The sequence below is a fragment of the Colius striatus genome, chromosome 1 (genome assembly GCF_028858725.1).
Source record: "Colius striatus isolate bColStr4 chromosome 1, bColStr4.1.hap1, whole genome shotgun sequence".
Taxonomy (NCBI): Eukaryota; Metazoa; Chordata; class Aves; order Coliiformes; family Coliidae; genus Colius; species Colius striatus.
In genome coordinates this window covers 106,108,145-106,132,558 of record NC_084759.1, presented here as the reverse complement: position 1 = coordinate 106,132,558, position 24,414 = coordinate 106,108,145, and the positions used below count along the sequence as shown (strand labels likewise).

The window sequence follows — 24,414 nt, the reverse complement described above, 5'->3', positions numbered from 1 at the left end:
AAAGACATCAAAGTAGGACTAAGAAAACAAACCGGGAACAGTTAAGCGACAGTAGACACTCTCCTCCTGCTGGCTATGCCCAGACGCGGAGGATGGCTCCCGAACCTGCTTTTTATAAATGTTTAACGACATAGCACAGCTCGCCCCATCCTCACACCGCCCGGCCCCTCAACGACGGTACTGCAAGTGGCAGCTCGGGGCACGAAGCTGGGGCACTAGCACTCCCTAGGCTGGCGCCCTGGCCCGGCCACGACCACCCCGCACGTCCCTGCCCCCACCCCGCACCGATTTGAGACGAAAGGCTCTTTTTACACCCCTTTCTCCCCGCGCCCCTTCCCGCTATCGCACCGCTATGGGCAGCGAGCCAGGGCTGCGAAAACAAACCCGCACCCCCGTCTATGCTAAGGGGAGGCAGGGACACGAGTTCCCCACCAACTGACCCCTCCTTCCCCGCCAGCTCCTGCAGCCCCGACACGGTCGCACGGGGCACCGCAGGGTAAGGGAGGGTGGCGGCGGGGAAGCACAGCAGAGCGTGGCGCGCCCCAGGCGGCTAGCACTGCAGGCGGGGAGGGGCGGTGGAGGCGGACACCTCCCGGCCTCAACCTCAGCCCTGGCGGGTTGCCCCAGCCGGTGGGCGGCGCCGGGCGGTGAGAGGCTAGGGAATACCTCACCCACCCGTCCCGGCCCCCCTCCTCGGGGTCTATATAGGGGCAGCACGGCGCAGCACGAATCCCGCGGCAGGCAAGATGGCGGCCGCCGCCACCACGGAACCCTTGCAGCCACCGAAGCTGTCGCAACTGCTGGAGCGGGACCCCTACCTGGCCCCCTTCAAGACGGACTTCCAGCGCAGGTACCGCCCCGGCGGCCTAGGCCTGTACTGCAGGGAGGGGAGCACTGCCTTAGCAGAGAGAGGGCCGGCGAGCGAACAGGCAGCGACCGCCTGCCTCTGGGGGCGCCGGGGGGAGCGGCCCCTCCCCCTCTCTTCTTCTCCCCTCCCCGTCGTGGCGGGGGCTGTCTCTCAGCTCCAGGGCTGTGCTTTCCGTCCCGCCAGCGGCGGGAGAACACGGACGTTGCGCACGGGGCCCTCCCGGTAGAGGCACCTCCACCACGGGCGGAGCCGCCGCCGGGATTCGGCGGAGCCTCTTGAACCATGCAGGGTGCGCCTCTGGAGGGAGGCCTCCGCCGGCGTCGCCAGTTCTATGGGTGCCCGGGACGTCCTCTCCTGGCCCGTGCCCTGCGACCTCTATAGTGCTTTGGGCGGCTTCGTTGTCCCCTTATGGGACCGCTGAAAAACTGTCCTAGCATCGATATGGGGGATGGGAATCGGGGGGGGGCTGGTTCACTAGCGAGCCCTGCGCTCTGCGCGCAGGCAGGGGTCAGCGAGGGTGACTCTGCTTATGAGAGCCGTTAGCCGAGCTGCTGTCGCTAATAAAAACGGGTTTCAGTCAGACTCTGGTAAACTAAGTGAATTGCTCCTGAATCTTCTGTTTCTGGAGAAATTTCCTTTAGGTGCGTTTTTTTTTTTTCCAGCTATCCCTGAATTCCCAGGCCAGCCGTTCGTCAGACCATCGGTTGATAAAATAGCAAGGTGTACATTAGGTTTGCTTCAGGTTGCCAATCAGACTGTTTGTTATTTTTTTGCCTCTGGCTCGTAAGTGCGACACCAACCCTCTGGCTGGGACAGTCGGCAGGCCTGGGTGAGAGCCAGCCAGCAGCAGCTCGGCCAGAGGTGACCTGTGTCTGTCAGAGCCAAACTGCTGGCCTTGAAAGTCTGCTAAAACTGACCAATTGAAAGCAGGAATTGAAAGCTTTTGTGATGCAACTGTAGATGTTGCATTTCACTAGCTGTCATCTAATAATCAAAGTTGTACTGATCAATGCTCTGTGTACTAGAAATCTGAGAAAGTCTGTGTATGTGGAAGTAAGAGAGAGTGATTGTTTTTGTTTTTTAATATTGACTTTTTTCCCTTTACTATATTGCTCATGGTGGTTTTTACCAGGTGTCCTGTTGGATCTGGCAAAGAATAGCGGTAAGGCTAGATCTTGTAAAATGGGATTAAGGATTGAGTAAACTACTAGGCTGATTTACAGAGCACTTTCTCAAACTGTAATCTCTTAATGACAGAATAACTGAGTGTTTTAAACGATGATTCCTTGAAAGCTTGTCATAATGTAGGCAGTGCTGTAAAACACCTAATTCTTTCAGTGGGCAACCATGATGTAGGAAGTGATAGGCGGGTTCTTCATACAACCATTCATTAAAATATTTGGACTTCTCCAATGTGCCTGCCACCTAAATGGGCACATTGTAGATGATGATGTTTGTATTTCTGAAGATAGTATGCCTGTACTGACCATGGTGAGTTTATAAAAAGTTTGTGTACTTCTCAGGCTCATTCGTCTGGAGCACAGAATCATAAAATCATAGAACGGTAGGGGTTGGAAGGGACCTTTAGAGATCATCTAGTCCAACCCCCCTGTAGAAACAGGGTCACCTTGATCAGGTCACATACAAAATGTCCAGGCGGGTCTTGAAGACCTCCAAGGAAGGAGACTCCACAACCCCCCTGGGCAGCCTGTGCCACTGCTCCCTCACTCTCACGGTGAAATAGTTTTTTCTTAGATTTAAGTGGAACTTTTTGTGTTCCAGCTTCATCCCATTACCCCTTCTCCTGTTACTAGCTCCAATAGGAAAAAGAGATGTCCCAACCTCCTGACACCCACCCTTTAGATATTTATAAATGTTAATAAGATCACCCCTCAATCTTCTCCAGACTAAACAGCCCCAGTTCCCGCAGTCTTTCCTCGTATGAAAGATGTTCTACGCCCTTGATCATCTTGGTGGCCCTGTGCTGGACTCTATCCAGCAGTTCCCTGTCCCTCTTTGAGCTGAGGAGCCCAGAACTGGACACAGTACTCCAAATGAGGCCTCACCAGGGCAGAGTAGAGGGGGAGAAGAACCTCCCTCGACCTGCTGGCCACACTCTTCTTGATGCATCCCAGAATGCCATTGGCCTTCTTGGCCACAAGGGCACATTGCTGGCTCATGATTAGTTTATTATCAATCAGGACTCCCAGGTCTCTTCAGCAGTTTGACCCCCAGCCTGTATTGGTGCATGGGGTTGTTCCTTCCCAGATACAGGACTCTGGACTTGTCCTTGTTGAACCTCATGAGGTTCCTCTCTGCCCAACTCTCAAGCTGGTTGAGATCCTGCTGAATGGCAGCACAGCCTTCTGGGGAATCAGCCAGTCCTCCCAGTTTGGTGTCATCAGCAAAACTATGTCCCCTCATCCAGGTTGTTCATGAAGATGTTGAACAAGATTGGCCCCAGAATTGATCCCTGTGGAACTCTGCTGGCCACAGGCCTCCAACTTGACACTGTGCCGTTGATCACCACCTTCTGGGCTCTGTCATTCAGCCAGCTCTCAATCCACCTCACTGTCCACTCATCCAAGCCACACTGCCTGAGCTTTCTGATGAGGATGTTGTGGGAGACAGTGTCAAAAGCCTTGCTGAAGTCAAGGTAGATGACATCTGCTGCTCTCCCCTCATCTAGCCTGCTGGTTCCATGCTCATAGAAGGCTATCAGGTTAGTCAAACAGGATTTCACCTTGGTGAAGCCATGTTGACTCCCCCTGATAACCATCTTATCCTTCATATGTTCAGTGATAACATTCAGGATGAGTTGTTCCATCACTTTTCCAGGGATGGAGGTGAGGTTGACCGGCCTATAGTTTCCTAGGTCATCCTTCCTGCCCTTTTTGAAGACTGGTGTGACATTGGCCTTCCTCCAGTCCTCAGGCACCTCACCTGTCCTCTGTGATTGTTCAAAAATGATGGAGAGAGGCTTAGCAATCACATCAGCCAGCTCTCTCTGCACTCTCAGATGCATCCTATCAGGACCCATTGACTTATGAGCCTTAAGCTTGGCCAACAAGTCTTTAACCTCTTCCTCTTCCACCCAAGGCAAGTCCTCTGCTGTCCTGGCCATCCTGTTATCCTTACTGGACTGGGCTTCCTGAGGGTCAGCCTTGTCCATAAAGACTGAAGCAAAGAAGGCATTCAGTACTTCAGCCTTCTCTGCATCTCCCTCAGCGTTTAGCAGCAGGACCACATTACTCCTCACCATCCTTCTGCTGCTGATGTACTTGAAAAATACCTTATTGCTGTCCTTAACATCCCTGGCTAAATTTAATTCTAGAAGGGCTCTAGCCTTCCTAGTTGCACCCCTGCATGCCCTGTCAATGTTCCTATAATCTTCCCAAGATTCCAGCCCCTGTTTCCACCTCTCATAGATGAGCAGATCCTTGTTCATCCATGGAGGCCTTCTATCTCCTTTCCCTCCTTTCTTGCGCATTGGGATACGCTGATCCTGGGTTTGGACGAAGTGGTGTTTGAAGATTGACCAGCTCTCATTGGCACTTCTACCTTCTAGAATCATATCCCATGAGATCCGTCCAAGTAGATCTTTGAAGAGGCCAAAGTCGGCTCGCTTGAAATCCAGGGTCACGGTCCTGCTTTGTGTTCTGCCCCTTCTACACAGGATCTTGAACTCTACCATCTCATGGTCACTGCAGCCGAGGTTGCCTCCAACCTTCACATCCCCAACCAGATTCTCTCTATTTGTCAGTACCAGGTCCAGCAACACACCTCTCCTTGTTGGTTCCTCGATCATTTGTGATAGGAAGTTGTCGTCAACTATCTGTAGGAACCTCCTGGACTGTGGGTGCTTGGCTGTGTGGCTATCCCAGCAAATATCAGAACTTAAGATGATCCTTTTTGTGTCTTGTCTCTTCCTGGTTTCTGAACCTGAAACTGGTTACTTCACATAAAATTAGTGTAGAAATACTCTTAATTAGTTTAAAGGAAACTAATTGGAATACATGAAAATTAGAAAAAGGAAAGCTTGTGACAACCTGTGATTAAACTAAATGTCTTATTAAAAAAACAAACAACAAGCCCATCTTACCTTTCATCTTGTGAATGGTAGAGGGTGCCAAGGAAGATGAGTATAGGTGTGGAGAAATGCAAATGGGTGTCTCCTTGTGATGCTCATCCAAGTTTCCATGATTTAAGATTCAATCTGTATTTAATAGCTTCAGGTGCATTTTAATCTAGAGATCTTGCATCAAGAGTGCCCAAGAGAAAATTTTGCAGCCTAATTAGAACTTGTCTGAAGAACCAGTTCTCTGTGTGGGCCTCCAGTATGTAGGGTTTTTATATACTTTTTTCCAGTTCTTGTACTGGAGAACATGGTGAACAGCACTGCACAACTCTGTTCACCGTGTCCTTGAAATCCTGAGCAATGTGGAGCTACACAATCTTTGTTTCTGGCTGAAGGATCCCAATGTATTCAACTGCTTGTTATATGAAGGCAGTCTGTGTTTGATCCTTTGCTGTGTGTTGTCTTTCCTGGCTCCTTTTGAGATGGGAGTTAGAACTTAAGACAATCCCAGTAGAATACTGTGTGGATTAATAAAGTAACATAATGATATGCCACTTACATAACTAATCCTTCAAGTAAAAGTGTAAAGCGAAATAAGCCTGGCAAGCTATCCAGAAGAAATGTGTGTGCACTTACCTTTGAAGATCCAAATATATCTAGAAAATAAAATTGCACATCTAAACCTTAAACACTACTGGCAATAAATTCCTGTGTCTGTATAGAGTGGTAGCAACTGTTTTAAATGGTGACTTAAACATTGATCATGCGTTTGTGGGGCCTGGTTTTGAGTCACTCAATGGATCAGATGTATCCTACGCATAGTGTAGGAAAAGCTGTGATGGAACAATCAGGCCTAGGTGTTCCAAGTACTTTTGGAAACTCAGCAGTAATCATGGCTACTTTTCTTAGTAAAGCCTAAAACCAAGAGGAAACCAGTACTGACACAGTGTGTGTTTTTATTTTTATGTGCTCAAATATATGTATCAGGAGTTATTCAACTGTCAGCTGCTTGCTGTGGCTTCATCATAAGTGGGGCAAGAGGACTAATTGACTTGGTATTAGCAATGCATTTACTCTTGAGGAATAGTAAAGCTGGATAAAAATGATAGCTTTCAACTGCTGAGCAAGAAACAATCATTATTCCTTCTGATACTACTGATGCTTTCTCTAACTTTGTTCCTCATACATCCTTGTTCAGTGGCATTTCTTGCCACTGAGATAGTTAAAACAACAAAGCTAGTATCTCAGTTCAGGAGGTTGAATTGTTTCTGATTAACAGGACAGAAGTTAGTTGTCGTACCTGGCACCCTGTAGCATCAAAACTGTATTTACTCATTTGGATTAGGAAGCTTTGGGGAAGAAGTGAAACAGATTTGATGAAATACAGTATGCATTAAGGGTACTTTTCCTGTAGGAGTCTAAGCTTAGAGTCTGCAGTGACGGTGACCTTACTTAATATTAAAAAAATGAAGACTTATACAGGGTTTTGTACCTTTTAGTTATCATACATTGTATTGCCTACAGAAATAAGAGTTGGTAATTTTGGCAAAGGATTAAGAATGCTTGAGACAAAGCTTTTTAAACAGTGGTCTGTAGAAATCCCGATACTATGCCTTGTGCAAAACCATAAATAGTCCTTCCTTTGTCTCAGTAACAATATCGTCTACAGAAAGGAGGGGAAATAAGAGATGTAGGGGCTATTCTTGGCAGTGACATCAGCAAGCTGTTGACTCACCTTTCGGGCTTGAGACTGCTGGTTTATCCTTAGCACTGTAGTAGTATATCCAGGTTGTTGCTAGTGGAAGATTTTATAACTGTTTAGGTATGGTTGTTGCAAGATACACAGTTAACTTGATTATGGTGGTTTAGTCTCACATTCAAAGTGGGGTCATTTCTGGTGTTGGAATGGTTTGCGCAGGACCTTGTTGGGTCCTTGTTGCCTAGATTTTTGCACACTTTTTTATTTTTCCTTTTTTTAGATTGGAGATGAGTGATGAAGAATAGACAGAATTTACTTACATCAGCCTGGATGCTACAGTACAATATAATTACACAGATTCACTTTGAGAATTACCAGACTTGTGATGAAATGAATCGTGATGTTGCCTTAAGTTCTGAAAATTTTCCTTTTAGTGTCAATGACTGTTGCCTTTAACCTCTCGTAATATAAATTCCTGCTTTAGACAGCCAACTTTTTTAAAAAATAAAGCATTGAGAACCGCTGAATGGATGCTTTGATGGGAACAAAATGCTTCACTAAAGAAGTAATGCCTAAAATGTGATGCTAGGATTTAGATAAGTCCTAAGCATCAAGTATGGACTACCATAGTGAAATCAATTGCTATAGGGAAGAAAGTCTTCTGTTTGTGTTCCTCCTTCAGTTTTGTCAGGCATGGGCATATTGCTAAAAATAGAGAAAATAGAGATCTGGTTTTTTTCTTCCTCTGAATGCCTGAATTTGACTCTATGTAGGGAGGGTATGTGTGGTGTGTGAGGGAGAAAATCCTTTCAGTGTGTATCTAGTCAACTCCTCAGCCTTGACCCAAACATACACTAGTCTGAGTTTGAGACTAGAATCTTCTTAAAAAAACAAACACAACACCTCCCTCCATCCCCCTCAAGTAACAGTGTTTGTGTAGGATATCAGCATGCTACATTGTTTGTTTGACCATTTGTGATATGTTTTCCTACAAGTATTTTGTTAATTCCTGAATGTTATTTAGACTTAAAGACTTTGTATAATTTAGTGTGTATTTTTAGTCTTTTACCTCTTATAACATAACTGGTTCAATTAAAACCATTAATGCCTGTGGTGTAACTGCATTTTATGGAGTTACAAACTGGTGTTAGAGAGTGCTGCCTGTTAGAATTTTCTTTGATAACATACAGGGCTTATATTTCACCAGTCTGTGCAACTGCCTCTGTAATCTACTATGTAGTTCTCAGTGAAATCCTTTTTTGGATAGTTCCATATATAGAGTAAATAAGTAAAAAGGTACCAATGCATGACTTCAGTTTTTCTCTTGACTGAAGCTTCAAACAGGACACTTTGATCAGATAGACAAAATAATAACCATAGTACTTGGCTATAGATTTGAGCTGATGGCATATCCCACTTCTGAAAAGTTGGTAAGGTTTCAGTTGGGGAAAACTGGAGCATCTGCTAAGTGGCTTTTGTACCCGAGTCAGTTGATGAGATGTCTGTCAATTGGTTCAAAGGTTTATAGTAGTGTTATTAAGCCCCTCTACTCTTAAAAAATGGAACTACTTGCCATTCTCCTTTTTGTATCTACCTAATATTGGATTACTGCTGCATTATGAGTTTTCAAAGAAAAATATAGTAGAGGGTATTTGTCTGAGGTATTGAAAGTGAAAAGATTTTGAATTGGGTTTAGTAGGACTGAATAGGAAGGCAGCTGTTTGGATTTAGCAAGTTTGGGAATTGAATTTGGAATGACCCATCTGGAATCCTAGTTTCAGATGATGACAAGAGTGTAAATGCTAGAGTAAGAGTTGTCACAGAATTAACCCAACTGTCATGTGCCATCTATGTAGAGAGCCATGATGCTTACTCAGAAAAACTGTTTTTTCCTTTACATTTTGCCTTTACAGGCTGCTCTATTGGTTGTGCAAAACTAAATGTTCACAAAACAAGTCACATACTACTATATTTATATTTTTTGATGCCATCTGTAGGTTTAGTCAACTTATGCTGAACTATTCTATAGAGTGACTCTAGAACCCTAGAGAAACCAACACCTGTTGACTTAATGGAATATATGCATCTGCATTATGATAGTCTCTAGAATGCTCTTGTGCATTAGGATTACTAACCCTGATAAACACAGGGACTACATCCCAGATTATTTTAGTTTGTAAGTCTGTGAGGAAGTAGTTGTATACGCTGCTGTACATGAAGTGTAAACACATAGCTGGTTGTAGTCCTTGTAAAAATATTCAAGTTGGCAATTGTCTTAACTGCTAGCTTTACAAAAATGCAGCCTAGTATTAGGATGTAGATATTGCTTTTCTATAAGAATTAAAACTAAATACTCTGTGGAAAAACTGAGCTGAAGTCCCTTTGCCCCAGCTCTGTTTTGTGTAGTGTTAGGGTGTCTGAGGATGTTAAATGGGCTCTTAAAACTATAGATTGTGACCAGGAATCTAATTACTGTCTAGTAATAGTAATGAAAAGCTTTGTCTTGCTGAATATTTTAAGTATGTATACAGCTTGGAAGTAGTGAAAAACCGTGGAAAGTAGGCATTGTTATTAGGATGTCAATTTAAGCCAGTCTTCTATATGCCATGAAGATGCTATTGCTCCCTGTTTAATTTTAATATTTATGTGTACACACAGTTCTTTCAGTCTCCCTGTTACCTTCTATTTACTCCCACTATGCCTTCTAATCTTACCTACTCCTTTATCTTCTGTCTTCCACAAAAGAAGCTTCTTTTTACTTGTGCAGTGTCAAATCTAAAATCTCTCAGTCATGCTTCAGGTTACTTTGCTTCATAAAGTTGCAAAAGTACAAAGTTATTCATTAGCTTAAAAAGAAAATAGTTTCTTAAGGCAATGTGTGAAGTGCAATAACATCAGTCTCTTGTATTTAAAATGTTGAAAACATAAATTTTCCTCTGGGGGAAAAATATTCTGCAAAAAGTTTTTAGCTATATATCTGCCTCTTCCCCAAGTATCTGACAATTTGACATTTTTACAGTAACTCATGTTAACAAGTTAAAGGCCAGATTAGTGATGTTTTCCACCCATACTGTGAAGAATAGGCCTCCAAACTGCTTAGAATAAAAGCCTGTTTCATCTGTGCTGTTGGAAGCACTTTACCAATGGACATTATCTGGACATTATTTATGATTAAATTGTAGTGTAGGCCTTTGATTTCTCAGAATAGTTGTCTGAAGACCTATCTAATGACCCAGGTCAACTAGTTTACTTATGTTAGCATCTTGAAACTCTTCCATTAGTCTGCTTATTTATAATGCTAAATTTCTGTTAACCTACTCTGTTATACTTGAAGGAAAAAAAAGCCTGTGGTTTCTTTAATCATATAGCTTTGATTCTGTTGACTGATGTAACTTTAAGGTAGCAGTAGCTCTAATGCTTTTTTTGATGCCCTCCTTTTTTCTTTGGAGCTGTTACTCAGCCATAGTATGCTTCTGGATCCCTTATATCCTTGCTGTTCTGTTGTTCTGTGATGCCTGGCTTTGTGCTTGCTTGTCTGTCCTTGTGCTTAGTGTTAGGGAAAATAATTTCATGAGCTTCCAGTAAGGGTGCATGGACTCTCTCCACTGCTGAAATATTAAGCTAAGTTAACAAAAAGAAAAAAAACCACATAGCCTAGGTCTGCAGAAGGAATTGAGTGGTGCTCAGTCACAGAAAATTAACTTCTAAGTGTATAGTTTTGGAAACAATAAAAATGAGTTTCAGTCCTTTTTATGTAAACTAGCCTTGCATTCATGGAATGATTTGTCTTATTTGTGTGTTCCATAGTTCTTGAAAAGAGCTTGGGATCTGGGTCCTCTCACTTCCAAGTGACGGGGTATGAGATGTCCTTTATGGAAATAGAAAAGTGACAAAATCCTGCTAAAGTAATACTTTCGGAGACTGTGGACTTAAGTTTATTCTTGAATTCCTTCTACTCAAAACCAAAACAGCCTCACATCCTCTTGGTAATGATAAGGCTTATAGGAATGTGAATATGCTGACATAGTCAAACAGACTTAATTGCTTTTAAAGGGTGACTAAATATTACAAAGATATATGACTAGAGACACATTTCTCTATTTCTGGGCAGTACTTAGTATCTAATCTTCATTTTCACTCATCTTCAGGAGGGAGCTGATAGAGAAGACTCTTCAGGAGACATTGTATTGGGACAAGTCAGAAATTTTTAGTGCTAATCTCTTTATTACAGTTGATGTGGAGCTTTTTACTGACATGTATTAATAAACCTTATACCAACTTATTGCAGTAGTATAAAGTTTAGCTGTTCAAGCTTCTATCTCATAAAGACAAAACTATCTGCACACACAGCTGTAAAAAGGTCATGCTTATCTGCTTATACAATATCTCCGGGGTCCTCCAAAGAAGTTGTGAAAAAGTGAGTGAAACCGGTTCTGCGAGGGACCAAGTGATATCTGAAATTGTGCAAAGATCAGGGGTGAGAGACTCAAGACAAACCAGCCTTCATCCCTCTAGGCCCAAAGACCATCACCGACTATCACCGGGAGACATCACGCAAATGAAAGGAAGAGAAGACCTAATTTGCATGTGAAAGCAAGGGCAGGTTGTCTTTGTACAGGCGGATAATGTAATCATATGATTTTGTAACTTTGTAACAAATAAGTCAAGCAAATTGCCGACTCGGATGCCCACATTTGTGGTGGAGTGATCCCTCCTGTGCCGGGTACCGAATAAACATACCTTATTCATAACTCTTCGAGTTACAGAGTCTGTTTCCACAAGTCACAGTTAGTGTGTTGATTTTTTTTTTTTTTCTTTCCCCCTACAGAACAATGCATTAGATGGTTATTAAACTCTGTGCCAACTCTGTATGGGTCAGACTTCTGTTATCATGGCATTCTTTTTCCTAGTGTGTCACTGATAAGTAGGCTACATGCATGTGCAGGATGTGTGCCTCCAGACGTTCCCTATGGTAACATGTGAATGTGATATTGTCATCAGGCTTGAGTTTTTAGAAGCATAAGCATTTGATAAGATGCTTGGGAGAAAAGGTAGGAGTGCCAGGGAGAAGACTCTTGTTAAAATCACGGTGAATTACTGTATGTTTTTAAATGAAAATATGCAGTACTACCTCAAATTTTTGGAAGTTGACCATCTAGAATGAATTCATTGCATAAATATAAGAGTCAGCAGCTTGTTTTAGCAGCTTTAGAAAGCATTATGATTATACTGTACCTACTATCCCAGCAAAAAAAAGTTTAATAAATTCTGTTGTTTGCCAGGCTTAAGCAGATACCTTGTGTATTTTATGTTATCTAAAATGCCCTTCAGCATCCCTGTTTATGCAAACAAGTCTTACTATTAACATCATTGTTTGATAACTATTGCGGTAGGTAGTATAAATGTTCTTGTTTTGATAAGGATTGACAAGCTGCAAGTTAATACTTTCCCTTCTAATACTTGTGCAGCTCATTTTGAAATTAAGAAACTTTGGTTGCATTCAGCAAGATTTAATTTGTCCTGTGTAAAAACTGTTCCTGCCAAATGCCACTTGTCTACGGAATTGTTATTTTTAGTAGAAATAGAAGCATTGCATACTGCTCTGGTGTGCCAGCTTTTTTTTTTGAGATAATTTGGCAATATTTTGGTTGTAAATACTTGCACAGTAGCATCATATGGTTACACAAGCCGTAGCCCATGATATCACATAGAAGCATTTCTGAAATAGATGTAATGATTTGGGACAGAAGCTGGTGCAGGGGCTCTCTCTTTTTTGACAAGTAGGAGTTAGAGAAAAACAGTGAAAGTATCATAGTCTATATAATTTGTACTTAAAGGTAAGAACTTAAGGCAAATAGTACTTCTTGTCAGTTCTTAAATCCTTTCCTCCATTTGTATTTTGATTGGACTTGTCATCTGATGTTACCTCCTCTCTGTCCTACCTTTCTGCAATTGCCCCTGCCCTGTAATATCCCTAGGAGAAATGGGGAGACCTCCCTCCTCTGTAAGGAAGGAACAAACATCTGAAAAAGGCATGCTTTAATGCTTCAGGATCTGTTTAGACTACAACTTTTTCTATGGGATATTAAAATAGAGGAGAACAAAAGTGAAACTGCATGCTGAATGGACCAGGTAACGCAAATCTACTGTCTGAACAAACAAATCCTCTCTTAGTTGCCGTGAACTCTTAAGCTTTAACTTAATCTTTGGAAAGATCATAGATTATCATTTATTCAAAGTTCAATAGATGGATGTTGTTTGTACTAGAATATTTTTAAGGAGTTTTAAGGAGTAAACAATGAGTCCAGTACTGTCAATGGCATGCACTCTAGATGAGGTTTTCCAGTGAAGCATTATCTATTGGAAAAGGTTTTTCATTTCCCTTCCTTCAACAGAGAACATATGTGTTCTGTAAAGTTTTCACTGAAAGTAGAAGTGATTTAGAAAAATACAGCTTAAAAAAATAACCAATATAGCAATTACTTCAGATTTTTTGTCTTTCAAGTAGTAAGGTGGCTCACTTTGGTTCAGTCTGTGGGAGGCTAAATAGTTCTATCTACTTGTCTTTATTCCTGTGCTTCCTTCTTTGTTCAGCTCTTGGCCACTTTTTTGGCACTTATTTTGAACAACAGCAGGTACTTGTACAATACTGAACTAATTTCAGCACATAGCAGTGGTAGAAAAGCCAACTTTTCGTTGACAAATGCCAATGGGGAGAGACACAGCAAAGCATAGCATTTAGGTTAATTTCTTTGGTCTTTTTCTTAGAGAAAGCAAATCAAAATAGTTGTTGCTGTAAGGGAGAAAGCCTGAAATGATGAAGTTTTTTTTTTAAGAAAAGCAATTAAGCTCGAAGTTTGGTTGTAGTGACACTGTCAGAAAGGCTTGTTTTTCCTCTTTGCTTCTTCCTTTTATGTACTTAATGCACAAATGTATATATGCTCATAGCTTGCTTAGAAGAGTTTCTAGCTAGCTTATGTATATATCCTGCCTCTATTGGGATTCATTGATAAGTTCAACTCTGATTTATGGAATTCATTGACTTAATCTGTGGTATATTTTAGGTGAATTTTCTAATGAGTGAGTTCTTTAAAATTTGATTCTGTAACACCTGAATATCTTTTTTCAAAGTATTGCTGCTTTATTTTAATCCTGTTTACAACAATTGCAAAATATTTAAGGAAAAAGGTCTCATAACATCTTTTTTTTTTTTCTTAAATAACAGTGAAATTTGTAATAGAAATGCTATTACGGAGTAATTTAAATGTGATTATAGTGGTTAGTTCTTTCAGACAAAAATTATAACCCTTCATTGCATTTAGATTTGATAAACTTGTTCTTTACACATTTTCTGTGTATCATCAAAATATTCTGGACAGAAAATATTATGCTATCTCCTTCTTGTTATCTAAAATAAATCTGAGTTCATAATTCTGATTATTTGTTACTTCAGTTAAACAGTATAAGTTAATGTAGATTAAACCACCTCAAAACTGAAGACTACCTCTTCAGCTCCATCTGTTGCTCTCAGTTTTAGATGCCACCTAATTTTGATAGTGGATATATATACTAATTGGCTGGTGTGATGCTTTTTTTTTTTGAGAAAGATCCCTTGGATTCTAATGTCAGTGTATAAAAGTATAACATGAGGTATTTTTTTTCATGTTGCTAAGGTATACCATGGATAAAAAGCTCTTTTTAGAAGGATTGCAAGACTAGGGGAGACTAGAGATGTTAACTATCATACTTAATCTGTAGAATGATAATGCAAGGTACTGACATCATGTGGGGAAGTTTAGTTTTATTACTTGTGTATAGATTTCACTTGTCTATCTTCAGAATTTGCTGTGAAGCAAATGCTGATTCACAGTGTCAGTGGTCTTTTCTGGTTATCAGAGTTTTTTATTTTTTTTTTTTTCCCCCCCAGAAACATGCCTGAACTTATCTTACGGCTGAAGATGATACACAAGCTAGTTTCAAATTGGCTTTGTCCTCACAGATTGATATGAACTTAAACTGCCTATCTTAGTGTTTTTCAATTGTATAATAAGAATACAAGTTTCTTGGTGCTGATAAAGTTTTTAATGGCAGCAGAACACTCAAAACTGATTATTCAAAAATATACTTTCTTTTTAGGAAAGCAATCTGCCACTTTTTCAATGAAGTGAGAAGAGAATGAAAAAATAGTGTTCACAGTATAAAAGTTAACCTAGTTCTTGACACCTTTAACTGGCAAAAGGTGTCTGTAGGTTCCATAACTGGTGAAATTAAGAGCTCAGTCAATTTGTATATGGATATTTATGTATTTGAGCTCCAACTTGTGAATTCTGGGAATGATGTGAAAAGCTTTATTAAAAGATTACCTACTTAAATAGACCTAATGATTATTCTCTCTTGAAAATTTAGCAAATTTGGACCTAAATGGTGCCTGGATATGTTACTTTAACACAGCTAGCAAACTAGGAATGTTGTTACTGCACAATAACAATGACTGGATTAAAGTATTTTATCTTCTGAATAGGATCTCTTTTGGACCATGAAGTTATGGACTGACTATTATAAGATAATGAGTGATGTCTTTGAGTGTGGCTGTCAGCCATTGTGTATTTTGGCCAAGCTATTTGCTTTTTGCTTAACAGAAAGAATTCAATAAACAAAACCCCTGCTTTCTTTAAAACTAGAAGCAAAAACTTAATCTAAGCTGTGGACCTTTAAATTGCAGTAAGTAAGGCACCATCTTCTCTAAAATCATTGATAATATATTGTTATTAGTGTAGGCATCAGACTGAGCTTTCGGTCATGGTTGACTTTGAGTGGTTTCCAACTGAAAATGAAGGTAGCTGTAAGTGGCAATTATATCCATTAAGTGTCATTGTAGAAGACTTTGACCATAATGACTTCTGACAGAAATGTCTCCCAGACCCTATAGAGGTAGAAACTGCCAAGTCTGTCAAGATCTGATTCTTTTCCAGATATCACTCTGAACAGCTTGTTTGTCCTTGCATAGCAGGGATCAGTTTAGTTTGCATATCCAGTACCTGTCAGTTGATGTTTTTCAATTATAAGTGTTATCTCAAAAATGCTTAGTCAGTTTTGAGGTGTAGATTGAGTAATCATTACATTTAATGGCAGGGAAACAAAAAAAGAAAGGTACTGAAGTAAGAAATCCATAAAAAGTGGAAAATATTTGATATGGCATATGGTATTGGAAAAGTGATTATATAGTGAATACAATTTTTAGGTGCAAGAGCATACTTTTGATCATACAAGTTGATGATGATGTCCACTCCAACCCAGACAAAACTTGCAGTGTTGAATTCCTTGGTCTAATGGCATCTACACTAAGGACTTTCGCAGCAAAAAAATATTGCTCCATAGTAGCATTTGCTAATACATTAACAAGGGTCTCTAATCTAAACCTGATTTTAGAACAGTAGTCTGGGTCTCTAATCTAAACCTGATTTTAGAACAGTAGTCTTCACTTTGAGAAGTCAGAGATGGCTTCTAGGTATACTTTCATAAGTCCTTTAGATGTTGCTGTGGCTGACCAAAGTACAAATGTTGACATCCCACTTGTGCAACTTGTGGACTTGACTAAGAGGAAATGGATTGGACTTTCAGTATTTGTCTCTACTAATTACTGAGGGTCAGTATATTAATATTAAAGACTGTTCTTGATATTGTTGTCTCTTCATAGCAAACTACATATATAGGCTGCTGTTTAAGTAATTGTGAAGAAGCTACTGAGATTTCTTCACAGATAAGTTTTTTTTTTATGTACTTGGAGGATTGTCTAACACGAGCAACAACGTTTAGTCCGTGCTAAGGAAAGCAACAGGGCAATAGTAAACTGCAGTGATTTTGGGTTATTTTTTTGACATTTTCCAAACTTGTTTTGTCTGTCCAGTGCTTTCTTGTTCAAAACAGATGTGCTGAGAATATCAAGATTCCTTGCTGTATTGTTCTCCCGTTTTGTTTTCTAAGTTTGTTTTTTTTTGGGTTTTTTTCACCAAAACATAAGAAATCCAGGGATTTGACAGAGGAGAGAAGGCTTTCAGACTCTGGAACTTTTTCTGGCATTCATTCTGTCAATATTACCCTGATAGATGTCACACAGAATGGTGCTTACTGTCATGTCTGTTGTGGTATTTAATACAAACACAATACATATGTATTGTTGAGTTGAGGTGTATGTTTTACCCTTTCCGTTATGAGTCAAGTGCCATAGCAATGACTGCAAGTTGAGAAGGAGAATGAAGACCAGAAATTACTTGTGCTGTGTTTTGGTGTTTGTCAGGATTTTTTTTTTTTTTTGTAGCATTACTCTTATTGTCTTCAATGAGTGCTGTTAGTTGGAGCAGGATAAGACAGAACTGTGTCAGAGAAACAACGGCATAGAATCTTAAAATTACTAAATCAACTTGTTTACCACCTTGATGGAGTTGTTGAAAGCTGACACTTGTTTCCTTCTGGCACAGATAAATGTAATTCTGCTATGACAACTTCAGACTCCAGCTTTGATGTTTCTGATCATTCAAAAGCATGAGCAATGATTAGGAGAAAAATAAGGATAAGCTGCTTTTTGTTGAGCGACCAAACAGTTTCTTGTGGCAAAGAAACTGTGTAACAGAAAAGTAGGAATAAACAGTAATTTGTGACTTGGTTTGTAATGTATCTCATACTTTTTAACAGAATATCTCAGTAAATTTTTTCAGACATCTGGGTGTATTTTTTAAATTAGAAAGGAGTTTTCTTAGAGTGTGAGGTTTTGTGGTTTTTAGTATTTGTCTGTAGTGGATTATCCTCTTTGATCTGTTTTGCTGAAGTTTTTGATTTGCATATGTCAATGCAAGGAAAGTACTTGGTCCCCTGTAAATGACTTTTCAGGCTTTCTGAAACTTTGAGCAGAATAGACTGAATACTGAAATTTCATGAACAACTCTATTGGAGAAGATAGAATGGAAGTGAAAAACAGCAAAAGTAAAATGTGCTCTGGGTCTCACTGCACTTTATCAAGGTTGTATTCCTGCTGTGGTTTGTTTTCTGCCACAGAAGATAAGAGGTACTGTAGAAACTTCAAAATTGAGGGGAATATGAGCTTTTGCCTGCTATTACAAAAGTCTAATAGTCTATCAGATGTGAACAGGCATCTAGAAAATAGTAGAGATGACACTAGTGTTGCAGATGCCTTTTGGCAATGAATGCATAGTTTGTTAGGTTAAAATATTTGGATTAAGATTTTTCTTTTGGTATTTCTATTGATACTCTTTCAACTGATCTGCTTCTTAACTATGAAATAAACTATAAGGAAATTGAAGTGAAGATTTGTGGTCTTAACAGAGGAGCTCAGGAAAGATCCCTTTATGATGTGAAAAAAAGTTACAGGTATAACTAGGTGATGTATGGTTGCTTCTGCTCGTGTACTGAGACACTATAGACTTTTTTTGAGGGAAAGAAAATTTAGTTTTGAGGGCTTAAATAGCTACAAGTAACTGTCTCTAACTCAACTGCTTACTATTTACCAGGCTGTACTAGGTGTTCTTTTTTTTTTCTATGTGCTCACCTTGCCTCTGCACATTAAAGAACTTGATGAAAAAATTGTGCACTGTTCTAGTACTACTTGATTTGTATGCTTTGTAATCACAATGGTTTTCATTTATGTTGTTGTTACCTGAATTGAAGAACAGAGGAAGTATCAAGGTTATGAATATTTTCAGGTATCAAGATTATGAACATTGAATTTAGGAATTTTATAAAGATAGGTCTTACCTAATACGGATACATGTATAACCTGTATTAGAATGATGGATACTTATACAATCTTAAAATTTATATATATCCCTTGCAAAAAAGCTAAGTTATTGCAGAGTAGGATGTCAGATTTTAAATCTGTTTCAAAACTTTTCTTGATTTAAACCTAGATAGGTGGTGAGTGGTTATACTCAGAAGTTGCAATTTTATGGTAGTATATGCAACAGTATTCTAATATACTTTACTGTTTATACCTTTAAGAAAAAAGGAAAAACAAATTTTGTCAGAAGCCAATGGGATTTCATACACTGTGCTTGTTGTAATATAAATTCGAATTTCTGTCATGTCAAATAAATTTATTTTGCAACCTTTAAATGCTTCATTGGCTAAACCAAACAAAACAAAAAAAAAGGCATATGTTGAGAGCCAAGGCAAACTTGGGAGGAGACGGAAAGAGGGGAAAGTAGGAAGACTTGCATTTCACCTCTAGAGGTTGTGGCAGAACCATGGGCTATTTCTCATTCAGAAAAGATTTTTAATAATAAAAATGGTTATAACTGCAACAAACAGGCTGTAATTGCAACCTATAGTATTACTTTTCATGGTGGTTATTGCAGTGATACAGTAACTGCAAATCACACAAAATCTCAACTTCTATGGTGGAATATTATTTCTGCTTTCTCATTCTTTTCTGTTCTGCTATGATAGCTGATGAGAGAACTAGTCAAATGTAGACAGTTCAATTGCATCATTATATCATGTATGTATATAGTAAGATAGCTATCATGCTTCAAGTAGAATAGTGGTGTATTCCAGTTTGACTCTTCACAAATTCTTATTGTTCTTATATCTCGACTAATTATCATTAAGAAATTTTTATTAGCAAGTGGAAACACATTATTAGTTTTTGTTAAATTAGTGGAAATACAAGTAACTGTCAATCTTGGGAGTACTTACTGCACTATTCATGATCCAATTTTTATTGACACAATCATGTCAGTACTATGGTAAATGCTGTATATTATGGGAAATGTTTATACCTTGCCAAAACCCAGCCAAACAAAAAGATGTCCTACTAAATTTCTGACAATACTAAACCCCCCATGTTTATTGCAAAGGAATCTTGAATTAACTAAATATTGTGAAAGTGTAACACATATAAGCTTTTTTGTGGTTTCGGATCCTCACAGATATTCTGCCTTGCATCTTTTTGCTATTTACATGTAGCAAAATAAAGCATGTAAATCATGCTTTCTCCTGACACCTGTAACGTTTTCCATATTACTTGTAAGCATTTATTATGTACTTTCATGCAGGACACAATCTGTAGCATGTATTGTTTATGTGCAGGCGAGCACTTCATAGTCTTTGGAGTCTGGGTTTCTGAGGCTGACTGCAAAAGAAAGATTAATAAAGTGCAGCATTTGGTTAGCATACAAGATACTGGAGGAGAGTCCCTTGAGCATTATTTACAAAGAAAGAAACAGTTTTAGAAAGGTGAAAATTTTAATCAGATCTATATATTTTGCAGTAATCTAGAAGTGATTGTAGTTTTTTGTAACCAAATGTCCATGGTGCATCTGAGTTATATCTTAAACTTTCAGGACAAAGATATTTCTGGAAAAAAAGTGTCATAATTGCCGATTGTATATTACTATAACTCCTAGTATTTCAGTGTTATTCAAATATGTTAATTGGAACATAACACATTAATGAAACTTAGTTTTCAAGAGTGCTGGCAGGGTGAGGGAGTGGAGGATATTGTCAGTCTGTGGGAAGTTGGTGAGAATTAACAATATAGCTACAGTAACCAAGATTATAAATGTAAGCTAAAGTTATGGCATAATTTCTTCAGTCTTCAGAATTGTTAATGAAATCAGATGAATTTGTCTGTTCAGCTGTGTTAAAAGTATGTTATTCGTGGATTTGATTGTAGAGGCTACTGTTTGTATATGTGTTTTGTGACTTTGGGGAATAAATTTTAAAGTGTTTGGGTATTTTTTTTTTTACTCTCTGAACTGTCCAAGAAGTGGGGATTCTCAAAGTTTGCTGCTTGCAAGAGTCCAGAAGTTCACTGAATGTTCTTCAGAATAGCAATTCTAGGTACAAATTTAAATTTACATCTGGCTTTACTTTTGTTTCTGGGAGAGCAAACAAAAAAGTGAATAATTAACTTAAACTGGAATAGTTTCTATTGCTTTTACACACTCATCCCACCCACCCCTTTGAAAAAAAACCCAACCAAAACCAAGCCAAGCCACTTTGAGCTATAGCTGCTACTCAGAATTTCTTTTTAAAGGTGCCTGATGCTGAGACTTCATCTAGAATGAGCTAGTTGTCCAGCAAAGGAGCAAAATGTAGTTTTTAAGTGTAGGTATTGCATTGTTTGTTTTAGTAAAAAAAATTGTCATGAGTAATATTCACTGCTACTCATCTTTGGCATCTGTCTCTGACAACATATTTATTGTAGAAGTATTTAGCAATTTTGCCTGATACTAAGTAAATAATGAGTTAAAGAACAGTTTTCCCTTCATGCTGCCTCAAACTTTTAACACAATGGTTTTCAATTAGTTTTCATTACTTTTTTTAAATTTTAGCTATATGAGGTATTTCAGGTATTAGATTCATACAGTTGTATCACTGACACTTAACACTTGTTTTGAGAGTGATGTGAAGAGAAGTAGCCCTGTTTTGGGAGCTCAAAGCTTGGCTTTGCTCCAGACCAGGGAAGGTTGTGGGCAAGAAGCAGATCTGGTCCTGACTGTGGGCCACTCCTGCTTGTGCTGGTGTTGGGAAGTGCCAGGAGTGTTTGTTGCAGAGGAGCTGAACAGGAGAGCTGGTGGGGGAAGCCAATGATTCTTACTAGGTCCTGTATGTCATTAAAGAATCCTGATAGCATGTCGTTATGTAATGTATGGAAGTTGAAATCCATATCAGCTCTGTTGGGGTACAGATGTGAGCTTTGTCAAATTCAAGTGTTATAGAAGTACAGTGCAGTTCTAGCAACTCTTTAACACCACAGAAGAGAGATGAATTATTGCTTTAAGCTCTTTAATGTTGTCTGAATCAGGTTTTGTTCCTGTTGTTCATTAGATATACTAATGTGTCTTAAAAAAATTGTTTTCATTGAGAATTTTTCTCAGTAAGCGATCTGAAACATTATACAAGGTTCTCCCCCACCTCTACTCTGCCCTTGTGAGACTGCATCTGGAATATTGTGTCCCGTTCTGGGCCCCTCAGTTCAAGAAGGACAGGGAGCTGCTGGAGAGACCTTAGCGCAGAGCCACAAAGATGATGGAGTAGAGCATCTCCCTTATGATGAAAGGCTGAGGGAGCCGAGGCTCTTTAGCTTGGAGAAGAGGAGACAGAGGGGTGATCTCATCAGTGTTTACAAATACACAAAGATTGGGAGGATGGAGCCAGGCTGTTTTCAGTGATGTCCAGTGATAGGACAAGAGGCAATGGGTACAATCTAGAACATAAGAGGTTCCAAAGAAACAGAAGGAAAAATTTCTTCACTCTGAGAGTGACAGAGCACTGGAACAGGTTGTCCAGGTGAGTTGTGGAGTCTCCTTCTCTGGAGACATTCAAAAGCCACCTAGATGAGTTCCTGTGTGAGTTCCTCTAGGTGGTCCTGCTCTGGCAGGGGGGTTGGACTATATGACCTTTTGAAGTCCCTTCCAACCCTTAAGATTCTGTGATAATGTTTAGAAGTTTCTCTCTAGAAATCATTTGGCAAATGAAAATCTGTTTCATTTGGCTGTATTTACAGTGCATGTAAGGGAGTGGTAAAAAGAAGGTATATTCTCTTTATATCTGAAGCTTACTGTTGTTTCCTCACACTTATATGATACAACACCTATAACCATGTACTTCTAACCTGGAATGAGCTTCTCTTGCTGCTGTGATTCCATGTGGGACATGAAAACTGTACTAGCTGCGTGATATGTTTACGCGTGGGAAAGAGACCATAGTTCTGGCCTGTGTTTACGTGTCTAAGCTGTACTAGAGGATTGGTAGTGAGAAGGGCCTTTCTACAAGAGCCTCTTTATCTGTTGGGTTTGTTGCTGGTAACTTTGTCATAACCAAATGCAATTGGGTTGTGTAACATAATGCATTGGGAGGGCACACTGGGGCTTTTTAACAAAGGTATCTGTAAATTTTTTCAAACAGTGCACACGCAGGTCTGTGGCTTCATGTTTAAAAGGAAAATAATAGTTCACTTAGCATTCACATTTTATAAGTGCTTAGAACAAGAAAATGAGAGAATTTTTCTCAGAGTAAGTAAATGGCAGAATACAAGAATTCAGACTTCCTTCAAGAGATCTTAAAATGAGGAAGATAAACAGCAAAGATCTGTAGATATGTAAGAGATTCTCTAATGTGCAGGCATTAAACTAATTCTAGCCATCACACTGCAGTAAGTCAAACTGATTCCCTCATTGATGATACAGAGTTGTGATAATTTGTCTTAATGGAGGCCGGCAAAGAACAAAAGACATGTTAAGGAGAACTGCCTCCAATAGTAATAAGTACTTCTTCAATAGCCTCAAAGAACTTTGTGACTGACTTAAATTTAGGATTAAGTTCTTTTATATCCTGCAGACTGGTGTTCTTTGTAAAGGACCTCTCTGCCTCCCCAGCCTTGATATATTCAGGAGTTTAACCTAAGGCTGATGCACCCTATTTGAAGTTACCCCACACTTTGGTCAGCTTTTGGTAAGGTCCTAGGTTTTGTAAAATGTATATATTGACACAAACTCACATCAAGAATCCCATTGCTGTCATTAATAGGCTGTCGGTAGCATTTAGAGGGAAATTGCCAGTCGGTAGCAGAAAAGTATATAAGGCAAGATGACATAGCTTCATATTCCTGCTGATTTTGGTGACATAGAAAACAAAGGGTCTGTTTCCTATAGAGATAAAACACTGTTGAACAGCATTTTTGCACTTCAGGAGAAGTAATGCTATGGTGTCTCCTTTATAAACTGAAGGCTGGCCCCCAGCCAGGTGATTATAGAATACTCAGGGCTATGGATTGTCTCTTGTTCTAATCAGTTATCCAGGAGGAAAGACTCAAACTGCACCAGTAATATTTAATTTAAAAAGAAAGTCTGTAGTATTGGATAAAATGCATTATGAATAAAATCTGGCATCCATAATCCCTAACCCAAAGATTTTATACTTTGGTGCTGAAAACTGTGGAATTTGTCAATATCAAATTGGGTTACATTTCTAGAGTGCTTTGAAACAATACCTGATTGATATATTTAAATAAACTCTGTATATATACACATATACCTGTATAGTGTATACCATGCAATTACATAACTTATATACAAGGAATTAAAATAGAAATAACTATGTATGTAAATTCCTTGTGAATATATATTTATGATAATTATAATATTTTACTGGTAATATTGATATAAAAGTTCACCTTATGTCAGTGACTACTTTTTTTAAGTTACATAGCAAAAGGTATATGCTAATACAGTATTTGAGGAAAAGTGGCTGAACAACAGTGGCAAAACTTGTTTCAAGGTAGCAACTGATCTGTTTTGTCTGTATTTTTGTATGTTTTAGCACTGTGGAATTCCTTTGTGTGCATAGATACACATACAGAGAAAATTAGTGTGAACTGAAGGGTGTGTATGTGATTACCAGTAATTTAAGATACATTAGAATGCTTTGACATTTGCAATGCTTGTATTATTTTTGTCATTATCTGTGTGGTTGTTTTTATATGTCTTGCCATGTAAGTTGTTTCTTTTAAACAGAACTGGCTAGTGTCAGTAGGTGTAGAGTATTAAATATTCACAGAACAGTTCTTGCTGGAGGGGACCTCTGAATTCTGTCTATTTCCCAGCCTTCTGCTTAGAACTAGATCAGTGTTGAATTGGGACTGGATTGTTCAGGATTTTGTTCTTTGGTGTCAAACCTCCAGGGATAGAGATTCTGCACCCAACCTCCCTGAGGCCCATATTCCAAGAGAAATTCAGTTTTCTTGTGTCTACT

At 39.3% G+C, this 24,414-nt stretch overlaps 1 protein-coding gene across 1 annotated transcript in view; it reads left to right on the top strand.

Annotated features, from left to right (window-relative positions):
- The first annotated feature begins 604 nt into the window (after nt 1–604).
- Nucleotides 605–24,414, top strand: part of GBE1 (1,4-alpha-glucan branching enzyme 1) — a 163,643-nt gene continuing 139,833 nt past the window's right edge. Inside the window, exon 1 of the mRNA XM_062002662.1 lies at nt 605–850. Coding sequence (XP_061858646.1) covers nt 747–850 — 104 coding nt within the window. The 5' untranslated portion in view covers nt 605–746. The remainder of the gene's footprint in view (nt 851–24,414) is intronic.